This window comes from Erpetoichthys calabaricus, chromosome 15 (genome assembly GCF_900747795.2).
Source record: "Erpetoichthys calabaricus chromosome 15, fErpCal1.3, whole genome shotgun sequence".
In the NCBI taxonomy this organism is placed as follows: Eukaryota; Metazoa; Chordata; class Cladistia; order Polypteriformes; family Polypteridae; genus Erpetoichthys; species Erpetoichthys calabaricus.
In genome coordinates, this window is record NC_041408.2 from 55,994,161 (window position 1) to 56,015,917 (window position 21,757).

A 21,757-nucleotide genomic window follows, 5' to 3' on the forward strand; every position below is an offset into this window, starting at 1 on the left:
TACAAAAAGCTATCTCAGAGGTTTAAACTGTCAGTTTCAACTGTAAGGAATGGAATCAGGAAATGAAAGGCCACAGGCACAGTTGCTGTTAAACCCAGCAGGTCTGGCAGGCCAAGAAAAATACAGGAGCGGCATATGCACAGGATTGTGAGAATGGTTACATACAACCCACAGATCACCTCCAAAGACCTGCAAGAACATCTTGCTGCAGATGGCGTATCTGTACATTGTTCTGCAATTCAGCGCAATTTACACAAAGAACATCTGTATGGCAGGGTGATGAGAAAGAAGCCCTTTCTGCACTCACACCACAAACAGAGTCACTTGTTGTATGCAAATGCTCATTTAGACAAGCCAGATTCATTTTGGAACAAAGTGCTTTAGACTGATGAGACAAAAACTGAGTTATTTGGTCATAACAAAAAGCGCTTTGGATGGAAGATGGTGATCACCGCATTCCAAGAAAAACACCTGCTACCTACTGTCAAATTTGGTAAAAGTTCCATCATGCTGTAGGGCTGTGTGGCTAGTTCAGGGACTGGGGCCCTTGTTAAAGTCGAGGGTCGGTTGAACTCAACCCAATATCAACAAATTCTTCAGGATAATGTCCAAGCGTCAGTCACAAAGCTGAAATTATGCAGGGGTTGGATATTCCAACAAGACAATGACCCAAAACACAGTTCAAAATCTACAAAGGCATTCATGCAGAGGGAGAAGTACAATGTTCTGGAATGGCCGCCACAGTCCCCTGACTTGAATATCAACGAAAATCTATGGGATGATTTGAAGCAGGCTGTCCATGCTCGGCAGCCATCAAATTTAACTGAACTGGAGAGATTTTGTATGGAAGAATGGTCAAAAATATCTCCATCCAGAATCCAGACACTCATCAAAGGCTATAGGAGGTGTCTAGAGGCCGTTATATTTGCAAAAGAAGGCTCAACCAAGTATTGATGTAATATCTCAGTTGGGGTCATTTTTGTGTAATTTTGCATATTGCATATTTTCTGTTAATCCAATAAACTCAATGTCACTGCTGAAATACTACTGTTTCCATAAGGCATGTTATATATATTAAAAGGTAGTTGCTATTTTGAAAGCTCAGCCAATGATAAACGAAAATCCAAAGAATTAAGAGGGGTTCCCAAACTTTTTCATATGACTGTATATATACATATACACACACGCACACACAGAGATATACATAAATTTAAACAGATAGATTTTTTTTTTTACCTTGTCCGCTAATTGGAATAGCAATGCCCTTTTCCAGCTCAGATATACCCTTTCTGTACAGCTGAACAGCTTGATCTTTGGATGCTGAAAACAAACACAAAAGTATATAGTCATTTAGTTGGCTAATGATGTCAAATGTGTGACACATTATTTTTATATAATATATATATATATATATATATATATATATATATATATATATATATATATATATATATATATATATATATTCATTGCATTCGTAGTCTGTGTCACAATCTGATTGTATGAGTGGTTACCTACCAGGTAATGCTTGTGGTTGGTCAGCAAGTCAGCTAACATCCGCCACGGTGCCCTTATTTCAGTTGTGAGAAGCAGATCATAGGATGGTTGAAATAGTTTACTGTCAAATAATGCAAAGAGTACGCGACACGTGTTTCGCCCTAATTCTGGGCTCATCAGGCGTACAAACTCACTGCACCCCCCTCTCGGGGAATTGAACCTCGGATGTCAGCGCCAGAGGCGAAGCCTCTAACGCTGCGCCACGGCATTCATTGCATTCGTAGTCTGTGTCACAATCTGATTGTATGGGTGGTTACCTACCAGGTAACGCTTGTGGTTGGTCAGCAAGTCAGCTAACATCCGCCACGGTGCCCTCATTTCAGTTGCGAGAAGCAGATCATAGAATGAATGTAATTACCCCGATCTACATGCTGTCAAATGAATGAACCACAAGCCGTGGCGCAACGTTAGAGGCTTCGCCTCTGGCGCTGACGTCCGAGGTTCAATTCCCCGAGAGGGGGGTGCAGTGAGTGTGTACACCTGATGAGCCCAGAATTAGGGCAAAACACGTGTCGCGTACTCTTTGCATTATTTGACAGTAAACTATTTCAACCATATATATATATATATATATATATATATATATATATATATATATATATAAACTTTTTAAGTATTGCGTATTCACAGCTTGTCACATAAATCAGCACTGGCTGGCTACAGGAAAATTAAAATGGGCACAGCTGTGACAACCATGGGTGGCATGCTTGCAATTTCTGTGCCACTTATTGAACAGTTAGGAATCTAAGTGGACTTGCTTGTGTGATTCACTAGAATACCAAAAATATTTTTATTTTTTGCTTTGACTCACAAGCTTACCTTCTCCTCCAAAAAACCACAGTAAATACAGCACATTTATGCCTTTGTTCGTTTTATGAAATAAGAAGGCTAAAATAGTGAAATTAGCACGTTATTTCAAAGAATTTTCATAAATTCAGAGTCTCATACTTCAATGTTTCTTCAAAATCAAAAATGGTGATGCAAAGGTCATCTGATGAGAATTAAGGGAATGAATGATCCATGATAAATAAATAAATAAATTTAAAAAAAAAACCAAAAACATAAGCATCTGTGATGTTAAGTATCTAAGTATTTAGGTAATTTTAGATCATCTTACCATCATTTTACTTTATTTTCATTGTTTACTAAATACTGCTTGATAAAATTATTGTTTGGTGCTGCTCAAATAAATAAAATAAATAAATAAAATAGCATTGTCACAAACCAAGTGCCTGCTTCCTGGCCTGCAAATATGAAAGCTAAATTACCAGGGTAACATTAGTATAGTATTTAGACAGATTGCGAATAGTACCTACAGTAGCTACATCTTACCACCTTCTGTTGAAGAGTCTACAAATTATGTTTAATGCTTTCTGAATAACACCCGTATGTGAAGCATTTTCTTTCATAATAGAATATCTCAGGCCTTGTCTTGACAGGAATTCAATCCTCGTGGTCCACTTGGCATGTCATCATTAATAAAGTTCCACTATGTAAATTCTAAACATGGACCCTTTCTCAAATTGACTTCAATTACTTAATTAACCTAACACTCTAAAGTTACTTCATTACAAAATATGTATTTTAAGATTGCTAGTTTCTCAGGAAAAAAACTAGTTTTTACAGTTAATTAATAGCAGTGAAATGTTTACATTTCCCAAAATTCCATTTACTTGGATGAAAAAAAAAAAAAAGCATACATAAATTTTGTTCACAGGACTTTCTTTATTATTCTTGAGTAGTGTTAATCAGCAAATTTCGCCAAGGCATTATTCGCAGAGAATTCGCTGCGTTTGCCCTTGTTCGTCTAATTATTTACTGATAATTCGACCAGTTTAGGAGAATTATTCTTTTTATTTATTTTTTTTATTTTTACCAGTGGCCTTGGGAGCTGTAACAGACAACATTGATGGGACCGCCCCCCGGGTATATATTGCTCATCATTTGCATTACAGACTCTGTGAGAAGAGTTATCTGTGGTTATAGCCAGATCTTCGAGTTCCACGTCAATATAAGAGAAGGGGGCACATGCCCTATGCATGCATAATATTTAGCCGCGAGGCAAGAGTGAAAACAAACCTTTGCTCTGTTTGGGGATGTCAGGGTCCTTCAGACTATATGAAACAATAATAAAAATAAAAGATTATATACAAGACATTTTTATCTTTTGGATTGAATAAAAAGTGCAAAGCATCAGCACAGACAGTTTGGAAAAACCTTCAGGGTGACTTCAAAAAACAGAACAAAACAGCAGCTTCAAACATGACAGACCAAATTGAACTTTCTGCCTTTAAAAGACCTACATACTTTTCCCCTGACTTTTGACTACAATTTTGGTATTTTCACTTTGTTTTGACGTAATCTAGGATTGCATCTCTTGGACTGTGTTCTATCCTCTTTGATCTCACGGAGGTACAGTGGTGCAGTGGTTGGGACTGCTGCCGCACAGCTTAGGTCAGCTTTCTGGCCACAATAATCGGTCCAGTATAGTTGGCAGACGTTTCCCTAGCTCTCAGGGACACTTTAGAAATGACTGCACCATTATAATCCACTGAAATATAATTCAATTAGCCTTTGACTTTAATGCAGTTCGCCAAATTCGGTGAATATTGCAAACATTTCCGTGATTTCGGGGAACTCAAGGTGAAGTGAATTCTGCAATGTTCACTCATCACTATTTTAACAGTATCTAGACAATTACAGTATTAATATATTTGTTTCTTTTTTTTTTACCATTAAAACAATTTACCGTTTATACTCTCCTATAAATAAAAATTTATGCCTAAAAATTCATTCAAAAAAACAGGGTCGACTTATCCACGGGGCAACACTAATTTCATTAAAATAATTCTTTAAACTGTGAAATACTTGAATTTGAGCATTAGCTTTTGCAGGTTTTGGATAACAAACATACCATTAGCTGCCAGTTTGGATTGGATAAAAAATAAGTCTTCTCTACAAGCAATGCAAAAGTCTAAGAAAGCATTGCGTTTTGGACTTTCGCCTTTTAGTGGACTGGAAAAAGACTTGAATGACTGGATTGTGGAATGCAGGCAAAATGGATACATTGTGACTCGTTCGAGCATTCGGAGACGGGCACTTCAATTGGCAAAAGAAGGAAAGTATTTAACGATCGATGGTAAGCCTTTGTTGGAATTTCAATCATCGGCTGGCTGGTGTACGCGATTTATGAACAGATATGGACTGTGCCTTCGTCAGCGAACAAAAATAGCACAGAAGCTGCCGAAAGATCTAGAAGGTCAGTTCTTTTCATAAATTTATTATCAAGCAAAGACAAAGGCATGACTTTGATCTCCATAACATTGGTAACATGGATGAAACGCCAATGACATTTGATATGCCGGGGAATCGAACTGTAGCAGGTATTGGTGAGAAGACCGTACTTATTAAGACAACGGGCCATGAAAAAACAGATTTCACCGTTGTCCTCTCTGGCTTGGCAGATGGTACAAAGCTACGCCCAACGATAATATTCAAGAGGAAGTTGTTCCCAAAGAACATAAAATTTCCTGCAGGCATTACTGTTCGTGTACACCCCAAAGGCTGGATGGATGAGGCTGGAACGAAATTGTAGCTTCAAAGATTAAAATGTTGAAAGTCTGGGCCCAGGTACATTGGGTATAATTATGAAATTCAAAGAATTTGATAGCTGTCAAGTTTTACCCTCGACTTATACGCGGGTTATAACAAATTTCGTAATTTTCGGCTTAAAAATACACTCTACTTATCTGCGAGATCGACTAATACGCGAGTATCTACGGTAAATTTGAAACTAATTAATCACAGTGTAAACTGAGCAAATTTATATTTCATTAACCAAACAAATCATGGTTGTGTTTGTAATCATTTAACAATACTAATTTTTAAATAATTTTAATGGTGAAAAATAAAAATTGGTCTTTGTTTAAAAGGTATTTAATATCATGGTTCATCTTAACTGGGAGTGAATTGAGGGGTTTAGTGTTTTCTGTTGCAAAACAATAGAAATATTGCAAAATATTATAGAATTTCTATGACTAGAAGACCTCTGTTCAAATCAGATGTCAGATATCTGCGCTGAAAAGTATGAAACATGTAATCACTACTACTGTAGTCAATAGTATTTGCAAAGTACTTTTTAGTTTTTAAATACTTTCAAAAAGTATTTGCTTCTGAATATATTAAAAAACACAAAATATAAACACACCACAAATACTGTAAACAACGGAAGTTTTTTTTACTCTGTAAATTTATTTCTATTATGAATAAAAATGCAATGAAAAATTAAATAAATGTAAACATACCATGCTCTCAAAAAGCAAATACCTATAATGACAAAAAAAAAAAGAGGTTCTGAAAATGTATGTGAATTGCTAGCCACTTGATTTATAAATGCTGCTTTTAATCTGCTTCCACATAATGGATACACCCTAAAACATTACAATAATATAGTACTCAATTGTATGACTCCTTTCAAAATTGTCTAAAACCTCTTGTGACAGACTGTCCAGTAATGTACATTGTGTCAGCTATAAGCATGCACTTTAATTTGTTAAATGTGTGCAACCTTAATTTAAATTTCCTATATGAAATTCTCCTCACAGTAAAAAAATCTTCCAGAATCATTTAGAAAATGTAATTATAAAAGGGCATAACAAAATGAATGTGCACATACAAGGATCAATTCCCAGTTAAAATTTCTCATTAATAGACTGATGATGTTTAAAGCAAACAAAAAACTGGGATCCATGAATAAATGACAATCCGAGTTGTTTTTTTTTGTGTTTTTATATAAAATGTCCTCCCACTGTAATTTACTATCTAATAAATACAATGTTTAATGCTCAAAAGCATGTACAAGATAATGAACAATTCATTCCTTTAAATATTTTGTGACAACATTGAACATAAACAGCTGCATCACAGCATGTATGCCAGAGGCAATATGGCAAAATTATCAGCTGTCACATCAATTATTCTTCCTGCTATGTGTTGTTCTGTTCAAGATTATTTCAGCAAACTGAATGCTTTATTCCTCGTTACCTTGTTCAGCACAATGGAAACATCCACATATTTACATTTCCAAACAATAAGCAAAGAAAAATAGAAAAAATGTTACTAGATTACCAATGAGAAAATACATACAAACATATATACAACAACAATGTAATTTTTACAGCATACCTTATGAAAAGGCTCAAATGTAATTTAAGTCAGAAACATTCCCCAACATTTTATAAAAAGGTTATAAAATATGATGAAGCTAACAATTCAATTTAAAATACTAAGAGCCTGATACAACAATAATAGCCAATTTTACTGAGAAACATGGAATACCACTCATGCATACATTATTAAGCCACTTAATTCAGCTCTGGATCATGAGACTGAAACCTACTCTTGTAGCACCAACACAAAGCAAAAACCAATCCATCACAGGACAGACCAGACTCAAACCAACTGACGTTCATTCATAAAGTGTAAACATTGAGTAGCCAGTTAAGTTGGTAGGGGCATATTAGGGATGCATAAAGAAACCTCAGATGCCTGGGTGGACATCTGTGAAAACATGCCAAAAAAAAATACAGCTTGAATAAGAATTATGGGCAAAATGTTATGAAACCTTGGTAATGTCACATTTGACATGGGCAAAAAAATATCTAAACTGTAATATGAATTGTCTGCATTTCTTAAATAGTTTACCACTGTTCAATCAGGACCTATTCTATTTACGTAAAAAGGCACTGTAATCACATGCTGGCTTTGGCAGGTCATCTTGAATATAGTTTTACACAGAACTGATAAACAGTTTTCACAAAAAAAGGGTGATGGCAGAATAATTATTGTGCATCCAATTGTCTACATCTTACTATTACACATCTCAGAGGAAGTAAAGCAAGTAAAAGCAAAACTCCAAATCATTTGCTTTAGGGCATTGAGCTGAACAACAATCAATTTTCCTTCATGTAGTTGCCAACTGTATACTCTAGTGTCAGTGTCATGAAGTGTTCAACATAGAGGGCATGACCAGAATTTATTTAGATGATAAAGTCTGCATAAAAAAAGTAGTAGAGGCTAGAGTAGTGAACCAAGAGACACATTTCAAAACTGTATCTTATGTCAGACACGTGATATGTAGCCCCAAGCCTAAGTAGGGTGCCACCTGAAATACCACATAACCAGAGAGCTTGACTTATGTATTGATAGTCACCCATGCATACTTATAGAAAAGTCAAGGATTTGTGGTTTCAGGAAAAAAAAGAAAGATGATAAAACTTACTAATAATGACTTCTGAACATGACCTAGAATAGACAAAAAGGTTGCTCCCAATCTGCAAATACACAACAGAGACTGATAGGAAGGGGGGCAATAAAGAATGGAGGTGGGAAAAGGCAGCCTCACATATCATTTTAAGCTGAAAATCCAATATTTTAAAAGGTCTAAGTAGGGGAATCTAGGTATTTGTGCACTGATCCAGAGTTACGTAATCCCCACTTCATATAGGGTACCATCAACATCTATGCACAGACAGACAAAAACACACTCAAACATATGCACATAAAAATATGATGTTGTAATACAAATGAAAAATAAAAAATGGCATGGACTGTTAAAATAGTTTAGCCACAAGTGTGTGAGTGCTTATAAGACAAAACTCAGCCATTAAAAAAGGAAGAAGGTACACTTAAGTCTTTACAACAATAAACACAGATTTGCTTAATATGACACTCAAGATGCAGAACTAAAATATTTTTAGCAAATGATTTTGGAGCAAATCTGTCACAGCTTCTAAGTCAGTCTGGGAGTTAGACTACTAAATGCTTACTTGCTGACATCTATGAAAAGGTGATGATCTCATTGCATCTTTGGGGGGGATGCTGAGGGAGCACACACCAGGCAGTAGTATCTGCCATCTGTAATTAAAAGACCCCTTTAAATAATACACAGTTGTACTGATGCAGTTTCTTTCTAACTAAATAGAAAATTGTGTAAATGAGAAAAGAAAAAAACAAATGTATTAAATTGACACTTCCAAATAGTCTAACAAAGTAAATGATGAGAAACAATTCCTTATTCCTTGAAAACGAAAAAAAAATTATTTTGTGTAAATTTAAATTACGTTTCTACTTCAGCAAAGAAGCTACTGCATATATTTGTATAAGCTAATATTTCTGTTCCTATAAAAAGCAACAATAATTGTTGGATATCACAGATTTCAATTAAAGTCTAAGACTAATTTTATTAACAATTTCGTATTCAATTATCAGATTTGGCTGCATGTTTAAATTATTTACATGATACACATGAAAGAACATTGAGGGTCTCAAATCTTCTACTCTAAACCAGGGTATGGCGAACCTAGATAGGTTTTTACAGACCATCAGAAGTTACCTAAACCAGTGATACATCCATTTGCCCACTCTAGACTTTATCAGCGTCCTCAATTTAGGTTTTTTTTTTTGGTTTTTTTCTTTAATCGGTGTTATTTGATGTAACTAACAGTGTACAGTGTACAATCAGATAAACTTTGGAGAACAGCTATATCAAAATACTTCAAAAATCAATCTAGAGAGAACACAAGTTAAAGAAGAAAAAAAAAAAAACAAATGAACAAAACAGAAATTCAACACCCACCTGATGCTTTAATTTAAAAACAAAAAAGGATGGACAAGTAACATCTTTTCCAAAAAAAAAAACAAAACAAAAATAAAATAAAATCAGCAAATTCTTAATCTAATTTTGAAGCCACACAATATAACGTAGTCCGTCCATTTGGTAAGTGCAATTGCCACTAAAAGGAAGGATACTTGCAATGAGTAAACAGTGGTATAAATCAGTGCTCCGCAACCTTTTCTCACCTACGACACACCAAAGTTCTTCCTAGAATTCCGCGGCACATCAAAAGCCAAAATATATAGCAGTGGCGTAGCTAGGGCGGGGAGGGGTGGTCCGCTCCGAGCGCCAGCTATTTAGGGGCGTCCAAACTATGGTAGTTTCCTTTTTTTTTTTTGTTCCTTGAGGAGGCGCAAAAAAAAATTTCTTTCAGCTTTGGGGCGTCAAATTTTTCACCGCCCCGGACAACATGATCTCCAGCTACGCCACTGAGATATAGATATTAATTTAATACACAAATTTTACAATAAATTTTCATTTTTTATTATAAGTATACATTTATTATAAGTATACATACATAAAAACTATACTATATTTACTTTTATGCAATCTTAATAATTATTATAACATGCTGACTGATTAATGTGATACCTGCGCTTGTTTCAATGAACACAAAAGTTTTATATTCGGCTCAATATTTTACAGCACACCCCGAAGTTCTTGGTCAAGATCTTTTAAGCATGACCGCTTATCATTTTTAATTAACACAAGAGTTGAAAAACTTTGCTCACATGAATATGTCGTCGAAAATGGAACTAGTGTTAGGATGGCCTTGTCGGAAATGCGAGGATATTCTTTCTTAACGGAAATCCAGAAAACATCTAATGGAACTTCGGCGAAATGAAGTTTTAACGTCCCGTCATTACTTAATTCTATAAATTCCTCTCGAATTTGCAGTGACAGTGCTTTCGTAGAATTTATTGCATTGGTTGCAAAAGGATTTCGAATCCAATCATATTGTTCCGTATTAATAGAATAAAAATAGTGATCAAATTTCTGCTGAAGCATACTTAAATGTTGTTGGGCCAAATCCACAATTAATTGCTTGTTTTCAATCGTACTATGGTTGGTCCTTTGGTACATTTCTAAACATCCTTTTTGCAACTCTTCCTGCCAAAGTTAGAGTTTTTTTTTGAACCCCTGTAATTTATCGGAGCACGTCAATATATTCTCATTCCGTCCTTGCATTTTTTTTATTAAGTTCATTCAGATGCTCGAATATATCAGCCATGTATGCAAGTTTGGCTATCCAGTAATCATCATTGAGGCGCTGGTATAGTTCGGGCATATTTTGATCTAAAAGAAACTCACGCACCTCGTAGCGAAGCTCAAACAATCTAGCCAAAACTTTGCCTCGGGACAGCCAACGAACTTCAGTATAAAACAATAAGGATTCATATTCGGCTCCCATTTCTGCACAGAGTATTCCAAAGATTCGCGAATTTAGGGCTCTTGATTTAATTATGTTTATGATTTTAATGCATTCATTCATCGTGTTCAAAAGTTCCTCTGGCAAATTCTTGACCATCAATGCTTCTCGATGTATGCGGCAGTGTGTAATTTGTATTATCGGATTTTTTTGTTTTACACAAGAGACAAAACCTTTTTCACTACCTGTCATTGCCGCAGCGCCATCCGTGCAAATAGCAATGCAATTGCTCCATTGAATATTATATATTTTGAAGAAATCATCGGTTACTCGGAAAATTTCTTCACCTGTAGTTCGCTCTGGAACCTCCTTACAAAATAAATAATGTTCTTTAATAAAGTCCTCGTCGACGAAACGTACAATAGCTATCAGTTGTGCTTTATTTTTAATATCGGTTGATTCGTCGATTTGAAGCGCAAATTTTTCAGCCAATATCAGTTTTCTAATCAGTGTTCCTAAAATATCGCTTGACATGTCGTGAATACGTCTTTTAACAGTATCGGCAGACAACGAAACTTTATTCACTTCCTTAACTTCATTGGGCCCAAGCATAAGTCGAACAACTTCCATGCATGCTGGTTTAATAAGTGTTTCACCGATAGTATGTGGTCTTTTCTGACGTGCAATTAATTTTGCAACATGGTAGCTATCTTCTAAGGCCTTTTCAGAAACCGTAATGGCTGATTTCATAAATTGCTTCTGTTTTTGATTTTGTTCTAAGCGCCTCTGAAAATATTGTTTGTCTCTTTTGGCCTAACTGGGATGGTTTGAATTTAGATGGCGATTTAGTTTACTGGGTGCCATTGCCTCGTTTGATAGCTGATCGCCGCAAATGATGCATTGTGGCTTTGGAGCCGTTTCGTCACCACACCACGAAAATCCATATCGAATGTAGTCTTCGTTGTACTTCCTTTTCACAATCTTTTTTGTTTTTTTTGCAACACTTGTGCTGGGTTCTTCATCATCTGTACGTGAAGACGAATCTTTTCCACGTAAAAATGTATCCATATTTAAAGGGGTATAAAACTAAATATGAATCACATGAAGAACGTTAACCATACACAACTCAGCAACACAACTAATAGTAATGAATGATAACTACTGTCGCAAGACGAGTGAATGCGACGTAGCACGACTAATACGTCGGCTTGAATTGAATCTAGGTGAGGGCACGGAGCGCTCTGCCTATCAAAGCATACTACGCAGTTGTCTGGCGACTACATAGGGCCTACGTCGTAGGTGACAGGCGCCAGGCGATGGGATTTATTATTTCAGAGAAATGACACAAAAAATTATGAAACCTTTAAAAGGCTATTTATGTGAATATTTCATTGCACGTATTCTCGTTATTGTGTTTCTAAGGAGGACCGTTGAAATATTATTTAGTTAGAAAATTGTCTTATTTGACCACGTCACACCTGTATCGGCTCAAGGCACACCAGTGTGCCGTGGCACACCGGTTGCGGAGCACTGGTATAAATCACAGCAAATAATTCATAATGTAATCATCACACTAGATCCTGCTCACTGGGAATACATCACTTTAAAAAGGTGTTGTTGTTTAAAACAGCACTATATTTTAACCAGAGTAGTGACCAAATTATCACACCATGAAAAAATTGCACTTAGTCATGATTTAACTGGTCAACATAAAAGACTGGCCTAAAGGCAAGATTCAGTAAAAATGTTTGTTTGTTTATAATTTTCAGCAATCACCACTCCATCGACCCTTCACAGATCCATTACACCTTTACTAAAAATGCAATTCCAGATCATCACTCCCTGCAGACTGGCATCAATGTGCTTCACACCAACGTTTCATGTGGCATGAATACAAACCAAAATCTTAAATTAGGACCTATTGCTCCATAAGACTATCTACCACTCCTCTTACCATGTCTTATTGGTGTTTCACATACTATAAATTCTGCTTGTTTCCCTTCAGAAAGAATGACTGCTCAGCTGCAACATGACCTAAAAACTTTTTATTGGCCAGATTAACACATTGACAGAGTGACTTGAAGTCAAATGTCTCTGCCAGACACTGAGAAAGTATGTAAGGACATCTCATTTTGTCCTTTAAGGATTACAAATTTAAGTAAATTTTCATCAGATGCTTTGGCTGACACAATGGTCAACACATCGTCTTCTTGGCAGGCCACATTGTCAATGTAAATTAAATTAAGACATAATTGAGAAATCATAATTTGAAACATTATCAAGTTCACCCCCCCCCCCCCCACCACCCCGGTTAGATATACTCGATTTTCTTAAAAATAAATGAAGCCGTAACAACGCTTCCAATGTTTTTCATATCATAAAGAAGTTAAAGTGTATGTGCCTTCTTTTACACACTAGGTAGGTGATCTGTAATGGACAAGCACAGCAGCTCCTAGTGGTCTCTGACCACTGTAATTTAGCCCATAATTCAACATAGAGTTGAATGTGAGTATTGCAAACAGTGCAATTAAAAAACCATCTAAATTAAGCAACTAACACAAGTATTGTGAATTTTGATGTAAAGTCAATCGGGAGATTTCAGGGAAAAACTGAGCTTTTCAGGTTGATAAATCATTTAAAAAAAAATGTCACAAGCATATAAATGCTCTGGACTGTGTTACTTGTCAAGAGAGGAATTATCAAGTACATAGTTTAAAAGTTTGAGCAAAGACCAGTAAGCAGTCAGTGGTTGGCCATAATGGAGAAAAGTGTCAATCAAGCTATAAAACAAGCAAACAACCTACAGGCATAGAACAAAGGACACAGCCAACCTACAGGCATAGAGCAGAGGACACAGCAAGTCTTTTTATGTTAATATGAACTACTCTGTGTAACTTGGCTCCTGAATGTTTAATTTTTGGAGCCATTTGCTCCCAACTAAATTTTTTAGTCTAGAGCCCTAAGGGATGAGACAGAGTATGGGAACCAGGTGGAGAACTTTGCTTTATTGGTTCAGAAAGACTTGTCTACAACTCGTTTTTGACTTCTGCAGCACCAAACAGCATCTATACCCAAAGACTATTCAGAGAATGGATGTGGAGGTGACACACTACTACAAGTACTTCGGGGTCCATTTCAAAGACAGACTGGGCTGGGCTGGTCTAGTAACATAAACTATATATGGAAGAGCAGAGAAGCCTTTTTATCCTTGGCCGACTGCACTCCTTTAATTTGGGTAGTGACATTCTTTAAATGTTCTTTACCTCTGAGATGGCCAGTGCAGTTTTCTACTTTGTGGCGTGGCGTGCCGGACTGGTAACATCATTTCAAGAGAGGCCCTCTGAATCAACAAGCTGATTAAGAAGGCAGGCTCAGTTATGCGACAGACTTTCAACCCACTGGAGGTAGTAGTGGGAGAAAGAAAGTAAACTGGTGACCATTATGAACAATGTGGCTCATCCGCTCTACGACACACTAGCAGGTAGTATTTCTAGCCAACAAATTATGTGTCAAGAATTTAGGGACTCCTTTAGACCAACGGCATTGAGGTCTTTATAATGACTCAATGTGACTCCTCTTTTACCATTAGCAAAGTCAAAGGTTCTCTTTTCTGTAATTCTTTGTGTGTGTTTGGGGAGGGTTGTTGTTGTTTGTTGTAATGTTTCTGGAGTTTCTGTAAAGAGTTAAATAACCCTTGTGGCAGGAGGCTGGGGGTCAGACGCCTGGAAGGACCGGGAGGCAGGCTATATATCCCTTGGTCCATGAGGGGGCAACCACCCTGGTTAGTGTGGGGACCACGGGAACGGAGCATGGGGGCTCAACCCCACTGGGGCCCGTGGCCACCGCCAGGGGGCGCCCCGAGCTATATAGAGCCCGGGATGTCTGCACTTCCGCCACACCTGGGAGTGCGGGTGGAGGAACTTCCAGGGACACCTCTGGTGCTTCCGGGTGCTCATGCGGCATTTCCGCCACATCAGGAAGTGCTGCCGGAAGGACGTCAGCGAGCACCTGGAGCACATCCAGGTGATTATAAAAGGGGCTGCCTTCCTACAGTCGAGGAGTCAAGAGTCGGGTGCAGGAGGGGGACGAAGCTCTAGAGAGAGGAAGAAAGGAGGCCCACAGATGTTTAAAGGCCCGTGTAAGGGTGACTGGTGCGGTGCACTGTGTGTGTGTGGGGTAAATTAACTGTGTGTTTTATAGAACTGCCGGTGTCTGTCTGGTGGTGTTCGGGCTACATCTCACACCCTCTTGGGACAAATAAAATACTGTCTATCTACCATGAATATTTCAAGAGCAAATACCGGCCTACTTCCTAAAAAAAATTAAGTTTCACAATAATTTACTTGTTTGGAATAAGACTTTTGTACGAATATTCAAAGAAAAAATACTTTTGCTATGGAAGCATATTTGGGCCACAGAGAAGAGAAAAAAAAGTCAATTTTTGAAATTAAAGTCGACATTTCTATTTTAATCTCATTGTTTATGTTGTTATTAAATTAGAACATTGTAAACTTCACTTTAAATATTGACATTAAACTTACTTGTTTCTCAGACTTCGCTGTAACTAAAGTAGCACGTTAAATGCTTCGTATTCTAAGAGCTCCCAGACCCAGTCACTAATTGCTATGTGCTTCTTAAACAGACTTCCTCTTGTCTGACAGGAGCTGCAGGCAGTGATCATCACACAGGATAGATAGATAGATAAGATAGATAAGATTAGATAGATAGATAGGATAGATAGAGATACTTTATTAATCCCAATGGGAAATTCACATTCTTCAGCAGCAGCATACTGATACAATAAATAATATTAAATTAAACAATGATAATAATGCAAGTGAAAAACAGACAATAACTATGTATAATGTTAAATGTTAACATTTACCCCCCCAGATGGAATTAAAGAGTCGCATAGTTTGGGGGAGGAACGAATATGATAACTTCATGATATAACAGCTCTCTGAACATTTAGAATGTGGGGGCACAGTGGTGCAGCAGTAGCACTGCTGCCTCACAGCAAGACTGTCACGTCCCAGGTGTTCCCTGCCTGGAGGTTTTATGTTTTCCTGGTGGGTTTCCTAGGTTTCATTCCAAAGGCATGCAGGTTAGAGGATATGATGATAATTAATTGACCTTAGTGTATGTGTGTGCTCGTATTCACCTTGCAATCCCCATGGACTGTTCCTGCCTGATTCCCAATGCTTGCAGGGATGGATGGATTGGAATGATTAACCATAATGAAGATTTCTTAGTAGTGGCTGCGGTGGGCTGGCGCCCTGCCCAGGGTTTGTTTCCTGCCTTGCGCCCTGTGCTGGCTGGGATTGGCTTCAGCAGACCCCCGTGACCCCTTAGTTAGTATATAGCGGGTTGGATAATGGATGGATGGACTTAGTAGTGTGCAGAAGCATACAGGCTTATTCTTTTTTAAAAAACATTTAAACCAAGTAATATAATGAACATACACAAAAATGCTTTAAACGTAATGCATAAAGTTGCAAAAAAAAAAAAAAACACCATATACTAACATAACTATCATATACCAACATACACTAAACAAATATTCCTTGTGCAATATACTGCCAGAATAGGTTCCTACAACTGTGGCCTAGGTTATATGGGTATGAAATTGGGGGAAAAAAAGAAGTGCCATGCTAAGTCAAGTCAAAAAAAGGTTCTCATGAAACAGTACTGGATTAGTTTCTATCTGAACAGCAGAGAGGAGTTGGTGGGAGCATGATTTTGGAATAAAAGTATAACATTTGAAAGAAAACATCTGAAAAGTAACAGGAATGAAAAATATGGACAGAGGATTTACTTGATGAGGAATGGGAACAAAGAAGATAAATAATTCAGCAGAGGAAAATTACAGAGAAGGTAACGGTTGATACAGTGTGCAGGAGTAAGAAAAAAAGCATACGAGCAGAAGAAATTAAACTGTTGAGAGAGCAACAAAAGAGGGATAGAGTTGAAAGAATGATACCAATAAGTCAAGGAGGAAAAAATATTCATAAAATTGTGTTTTACACTGATAAAATAAAGGAATCTGAGATTAGATCTGAGTGTGGTTCTAAGAAGATGAAGGGAACACGTTTGAAAATGTATAGGTTCAGGGAGGGGAGGAGGAGGACACTGTTGGAAATAATGAGGGACTGAATGAGATGGGAATGGGAGAAAAGGAAGAACAGCAGAAAAAGGGGGAAATGGAACTGTCCTGTCCTGCTCCACTGACAGACTGAGAAGATCATTCCTCCCCCAAACTATGCGACTCTTCAATTCCACCAGAGGGGGTAAACGTTGAACATTATTCAAGTTATTGTCTGTTTTTTTACCTGCATTTTTTATTACTCTTTAATTTAATATTTTTTGCTGCTGGAGTATGTGAATTTCCCCCAGGGATTAATAAAGTATCTATCTATCTATTCAAGTGCCAAAAAAGGATAAAACACCTGGGCTAAACTGAGTGGTAGCAGAAAATCTAAAATATTGGAAGAATACTTTGAACAGAAAGGTCCATCAGATGGTCAAAGAAATTTGGGTAAAGTATGAAATGTTAGAGGAGTGGGCACTGTGCTCCATCCATAAGAACAACAAATAGATGAAAATCACTCCAGTAAGTGGTGTGTACAAAGTATTTTACATTAGGTACTAACAAGGAGATAAATATATTCAAGGTGAGTACCAATATTGTTATAGGCACAACAGATTTACAATTGATCTGATTTTTACACCCCAACAGATGCTGGGCAAGTGTTACACTTTTAACAAAAGTTAGACCTTTATCAATTGTATCAAGACAATTTTAGACAGACTTAAGGCACAGTGACCAGATTAAAAGTGCATTGAGCTTTGCAAGAAATTGGTGTCCCAGCAAAATAAATGCAACTAATAAATGTTACACTAAAGAATAGTAAATATTTGGTCATGGGTAGAAGGGAGGCAGGATATGGGTTTGCTATAAAGTATGGACAGCAGCAAGGAGATACACTTCAAAACAACTCTGACTTGGTGCTAGAGAAAGTAAGGAGACCAGTAATAAGCAGAAATGAACAATCTCCAACAGAATGCACCACTACCTGGCATACACAGTCATAACTGCAAGAACCAAAACATCCATCCATCCATCATCCAACCCGCTGAATCCGAACACAGGGTCACAGGGGTCTGCTGGAGCCAATCCCAGCCAACACAGGGCACAAGGCAGGAACCAATCCTGGGCAGGGTGCCAACCCACCGCAAGACACACACAAACACACCCACACACCAAGCACACACTAGGGCCAATTTAGAATCGCCAATCCACCTAACCTGCATGTCTTTGGACTGTGGGAGGAAACCCACGCAGACATGGGGAGAACATGCAAACTCCACGCAGGGAGGACCCGGGAAGCGAACCCAGGTCCCCAGGTCTCCCAACTGCGAGGCAGCAGTGCTACCCACTGCGCCACCGTGCCGCCCGAACCAAAACATACCTAGAAAAAAACATGAAATCAATTCTAAAGCAATAGTAGGAAATATGAGCTGGAATTGCATTCAAAAAAACTAAAAGCACAATAATTATTATCTTCTTAGAAAGTGAGGAAAATATGAAGATAGGATTGTATTAGTAAGAAGGACTTAGGAAAGGGCGGCACTTTGGTGCAGTGGGTAGTGCTGCTGCCTCGCAGTTAGGAGACCCGGGTTCGCTTCCCAGGTCCTCCCTGCGTGGAGTTTGCATGTTCTCCCTGTGTGTGCGTGGGTTTCCTCCGGGTACTCCAGTCCAAAGACTGGTAGGTTAGGTGCATTGGCGATTCTAAATTGTCCCTAGTGTGTGTGCGTGCGTGGGCTGGCGCCCTCCCCAGTGTTGGCTGGGATTGGCTCCAGCAGACCCCCTGTGACCCTGTAGTTAGGATATAGCGGGTTGGATAATGAATGGATGGACAGACTTTGGACAGCACTGTAAAGGTCAAGCACTTGAACTTGGTGTGGTCAAAGTCAACACTACAGTCATGTCAGAGGAGCAATTACACCAATTCAAGCCAAACTCAATGCACACTTGGAAGAAAGTGAATTTCAACAGTTTACTTTGGGGATAATGGTTAGCATTCTCAAGGACCAACGACACACAGAAGTGCAGCACATATTAACTAAAGCATGAGCATTAGACCTACAATTCATAACACTGGCAAACATGATTAGCGAGGGAAATATTTTAAAAATGAATTCTACAAAGCTTTTGATTATTTCCTTAAACTGTATCCCATTAACAAGTAGTGTTTTTTTTTTTAATTCGTTTTCCTTTAATTATCACTTACTTAAAATCTTTGAATTATTTGAATCTTGCATGCACCTTTACAACAGTTAATGTTTTGTGATTGCATACTATGTAAAAAAGGTTAATATTTTGTGATTGCATACTATGTAAAAAAGATCAGTTAAGAAAGAATCTGCATTGTATTCTCTACTATTGCGCTATATCATATTATACTGTATTACATTTTAGTGCATGAAGATTCACTGGGAAAACATTACTGTTTCCTCATGCATTAACACTGTATTGTATCATTTGTAGGCCAGGACCTTTCACCCCCCAGGATCAGCACCACTTGGCGCCTATTCAAAAAACAGATGGGTGGGATGACTGTCCTTATATTCTAGCATGCTCTTTAACCTTGCTATGCATTCCTGACGTGGATCAAGATTTATATACACACTAGTCACCAATCAGAGCAACTCTTATTAGCTTCTTGCCTGAAGCAGAATTAGACGGGCATCCATGCTTCTGATCTACATCTTAACATTAGACAAGGAAGACTCTCACTTTATGAATAACTGGGAAAATCAATTCAAATCTGTTCCTTTTACTTTCTAAAAACTATCCTGCAATGTGCATTTGACTTTAATCTGTGACCGAGATAGAAATGAATTTCGATAAAATAGCTCGGCCATACTTTTTATATTTCTATCATTTGTTGTTTCTGTTTGTACCGCGGTTTTAATTTGTATTATAATTTTGTGTCTAGGCTCCAGCGTCCCAGCTACTCTACTCAGGATTATATCAGATCTGTAAAACAGATGGATGGATGTTGTGTCTTTCATGAAAATGCTTTGCAATGTCAAAAGGATGACAGCGTTACATTAAATAACAACACATCCTTCACTCTCATTTTGTAACAATGTCTGAACACCCTTATAGGAGTTCTTCTCATAGATAAATTCCGATGACATTACACAAGCAACAAAGCATAACAACCACTGACAAGCCAGAAACAACAACTGCATGGACAATTCGAGTCGAACTCAGAACAACTGCATGCCCACCTCCATCATCTTCGTCGATCCGCAGCGCCGAGGAAATGTACCCGAAGGCCTGCTTGTGATGGCGCTGCACCCGCTCGTTGCTGGTATCCTCTTCGTCCGCGGCCAGATTAGACGGCTGGTTTTTAGCCGCCATGACCCGGGACAAGCGCTCGCACAACCAGGCGAACAGGATCCCGAGATGGAGCGCAAGAAAACGAAACAGAGCGAAGACCGCCAGCAGTGGGTAAGAGGCGTAAAACAAGTTGCGTTTATGCGGCGACACCTGCTCGAGGTGCTCCCCTTCGAGCCTGGCGCCGACGGCCGCACTGTCTCTCTTCTTTTTCCCTCTTCCGCCTTGAGAACTCATTCACCTGGCACGACGTCACGGTCGCCGCCATAACCCAAGAGCGGACAAGCAAATCCGTATGATGAGCTTCCGAAAGACGGGCGGAGTAAGATAGCACGACACTCCAAACAAACACTACCACAGTGGCAGGGTCATGTGAGATTCACAATAAAAAGCGGTGGTCGTCAAGAGTACTTCCCATTTTCACGTCCGCACTCTATGTCAAAATAAAAGTCCTCTTTTAAATTTTGAAGTAGCCACACTATTGACTTGTATGAATGAGCACTTTCGGAGGAACGGACCAGCATCCAGTCCAGGTAAAGCTCGTAAAGGGATCGATCAAGAATCAAAGTCAGTTTAAAATTCTAGTTAAAAAAATGGACGAATGAATTGATATGATACGATATGATATGGTTTGCCCAGCCAAAAGTATGTGTCAGCATAAATTCTGTCTGCTATCACTCTGAAATGAAAAGGCCAGCTCAGAAAACGATAAATTGATGTTGAATTTGTTTGATCACAGTCGTGACTGTGAAATCCTAGAATGTCTAAATCTACATTTTTCATCTTTTTAACCATTTAATGTGTCATTAAATAATTCATTTATAGCACTTATGATGCCGTTTGTTTTTTGAATATGGCTTTATAAAATAAAGTCTGCATGCCTGTTTTTTTTAGCTTTCGACGCAAATAGCTAAGATAATACCAAGGATTATTCTACCGTCTGTTTCACGTTAACAAATATTAGAAATGAATGTATAGGCAATACAATCAGGGTGCTGAGAGTAATGGGTTACAAGTTGCAAGAAAGAAAAACAATTCAAATAAGAATAAGAATGAACAACTGACATGCCAAAATAATACATAAGGATAAATCAATACATACATAACATAGATAAACAAGTAATAGAAAAAATAAAGTTTTTTCTTTGATTTACACCTCCACTTCACAATTTAAAATTATAAATCAAACAATTCATATGTGATTAAACTGCATACTATATACTTTAATTTGAGATTATTTGCTTACATTTCAGTCACACCATGTACAAATGACAACACTTTTGGTCTAATTCAAAACACCATAATGTTTGGGGTAATTGGCATTACAGGCGTTTATGAATCCTCAGGTGGGTTTCATTGCTTCATAAGATACCTCGGCCTGCTTCTACCCTTTCAAGTCTGTAGTTGCCATTGTTCAACATGAGGACAAGAGCTGTGCCAATAAAAGTCAAAGGAGCCATTATGAGGCTTAAAACCAGGAGAGACATCAGTAAAATCTCAGGATTACCCAAATGAACTGTCCGGAATATCATTAAGAAGAAATAATACACTGGTGAGCTCAGTAATCACAAAGGGACTGGTAGGCCAAAGAAGACCTCCATTGCTGATGACAGAAGAAACCTCACTATGGTAAAGAAAAAGCCCCAAACGCCTGTCTGATAGATCAGAAACAGTCTTCAGGGGGCTGATGTGTGTGTGTGTCAGAGACGACTATCAGCAGAAGACTTCATGAACAGAAATACAGAGGCCA

The 21,757-nt window shown here is 38.0% G+C and overlaps 1 protein-coding gene across 2 annotated transcripts in view; it reads right to left on the minus strand.

Moving 5' to 3' along the window:
* Positions 1–20,438, minus strand: part of spast (spastin) — a 77,492-nt gene extending 57,054 nt beyond the window's left edge. Inside the window, exons 1-2 of one of the 2 annotated variants that reach the window (XM_028821015.2) lie at positions 19,899–20,438; positions 1,237–1,320 (exon numbers count right to left, since the gene is read on the minus strand). In XM_028821015.2, coding sequence (XP_028676848.2) covers positions 1,237–1,320; positions 19,899–20,244 — 430 coding nt within the window. In that variant the 5' untranslated portion in view covers positions 20,245–20,438. The remainder of the gene's footprint in view (positions 1–1,236; positions 1,321–19,898) is intronic. The other variant, XM_028821014.2, reaches the window with a different exon arrangement.
* Between the last annotated feature and the right edge of the window lie 1,319 nt (positions 20,439–21,757).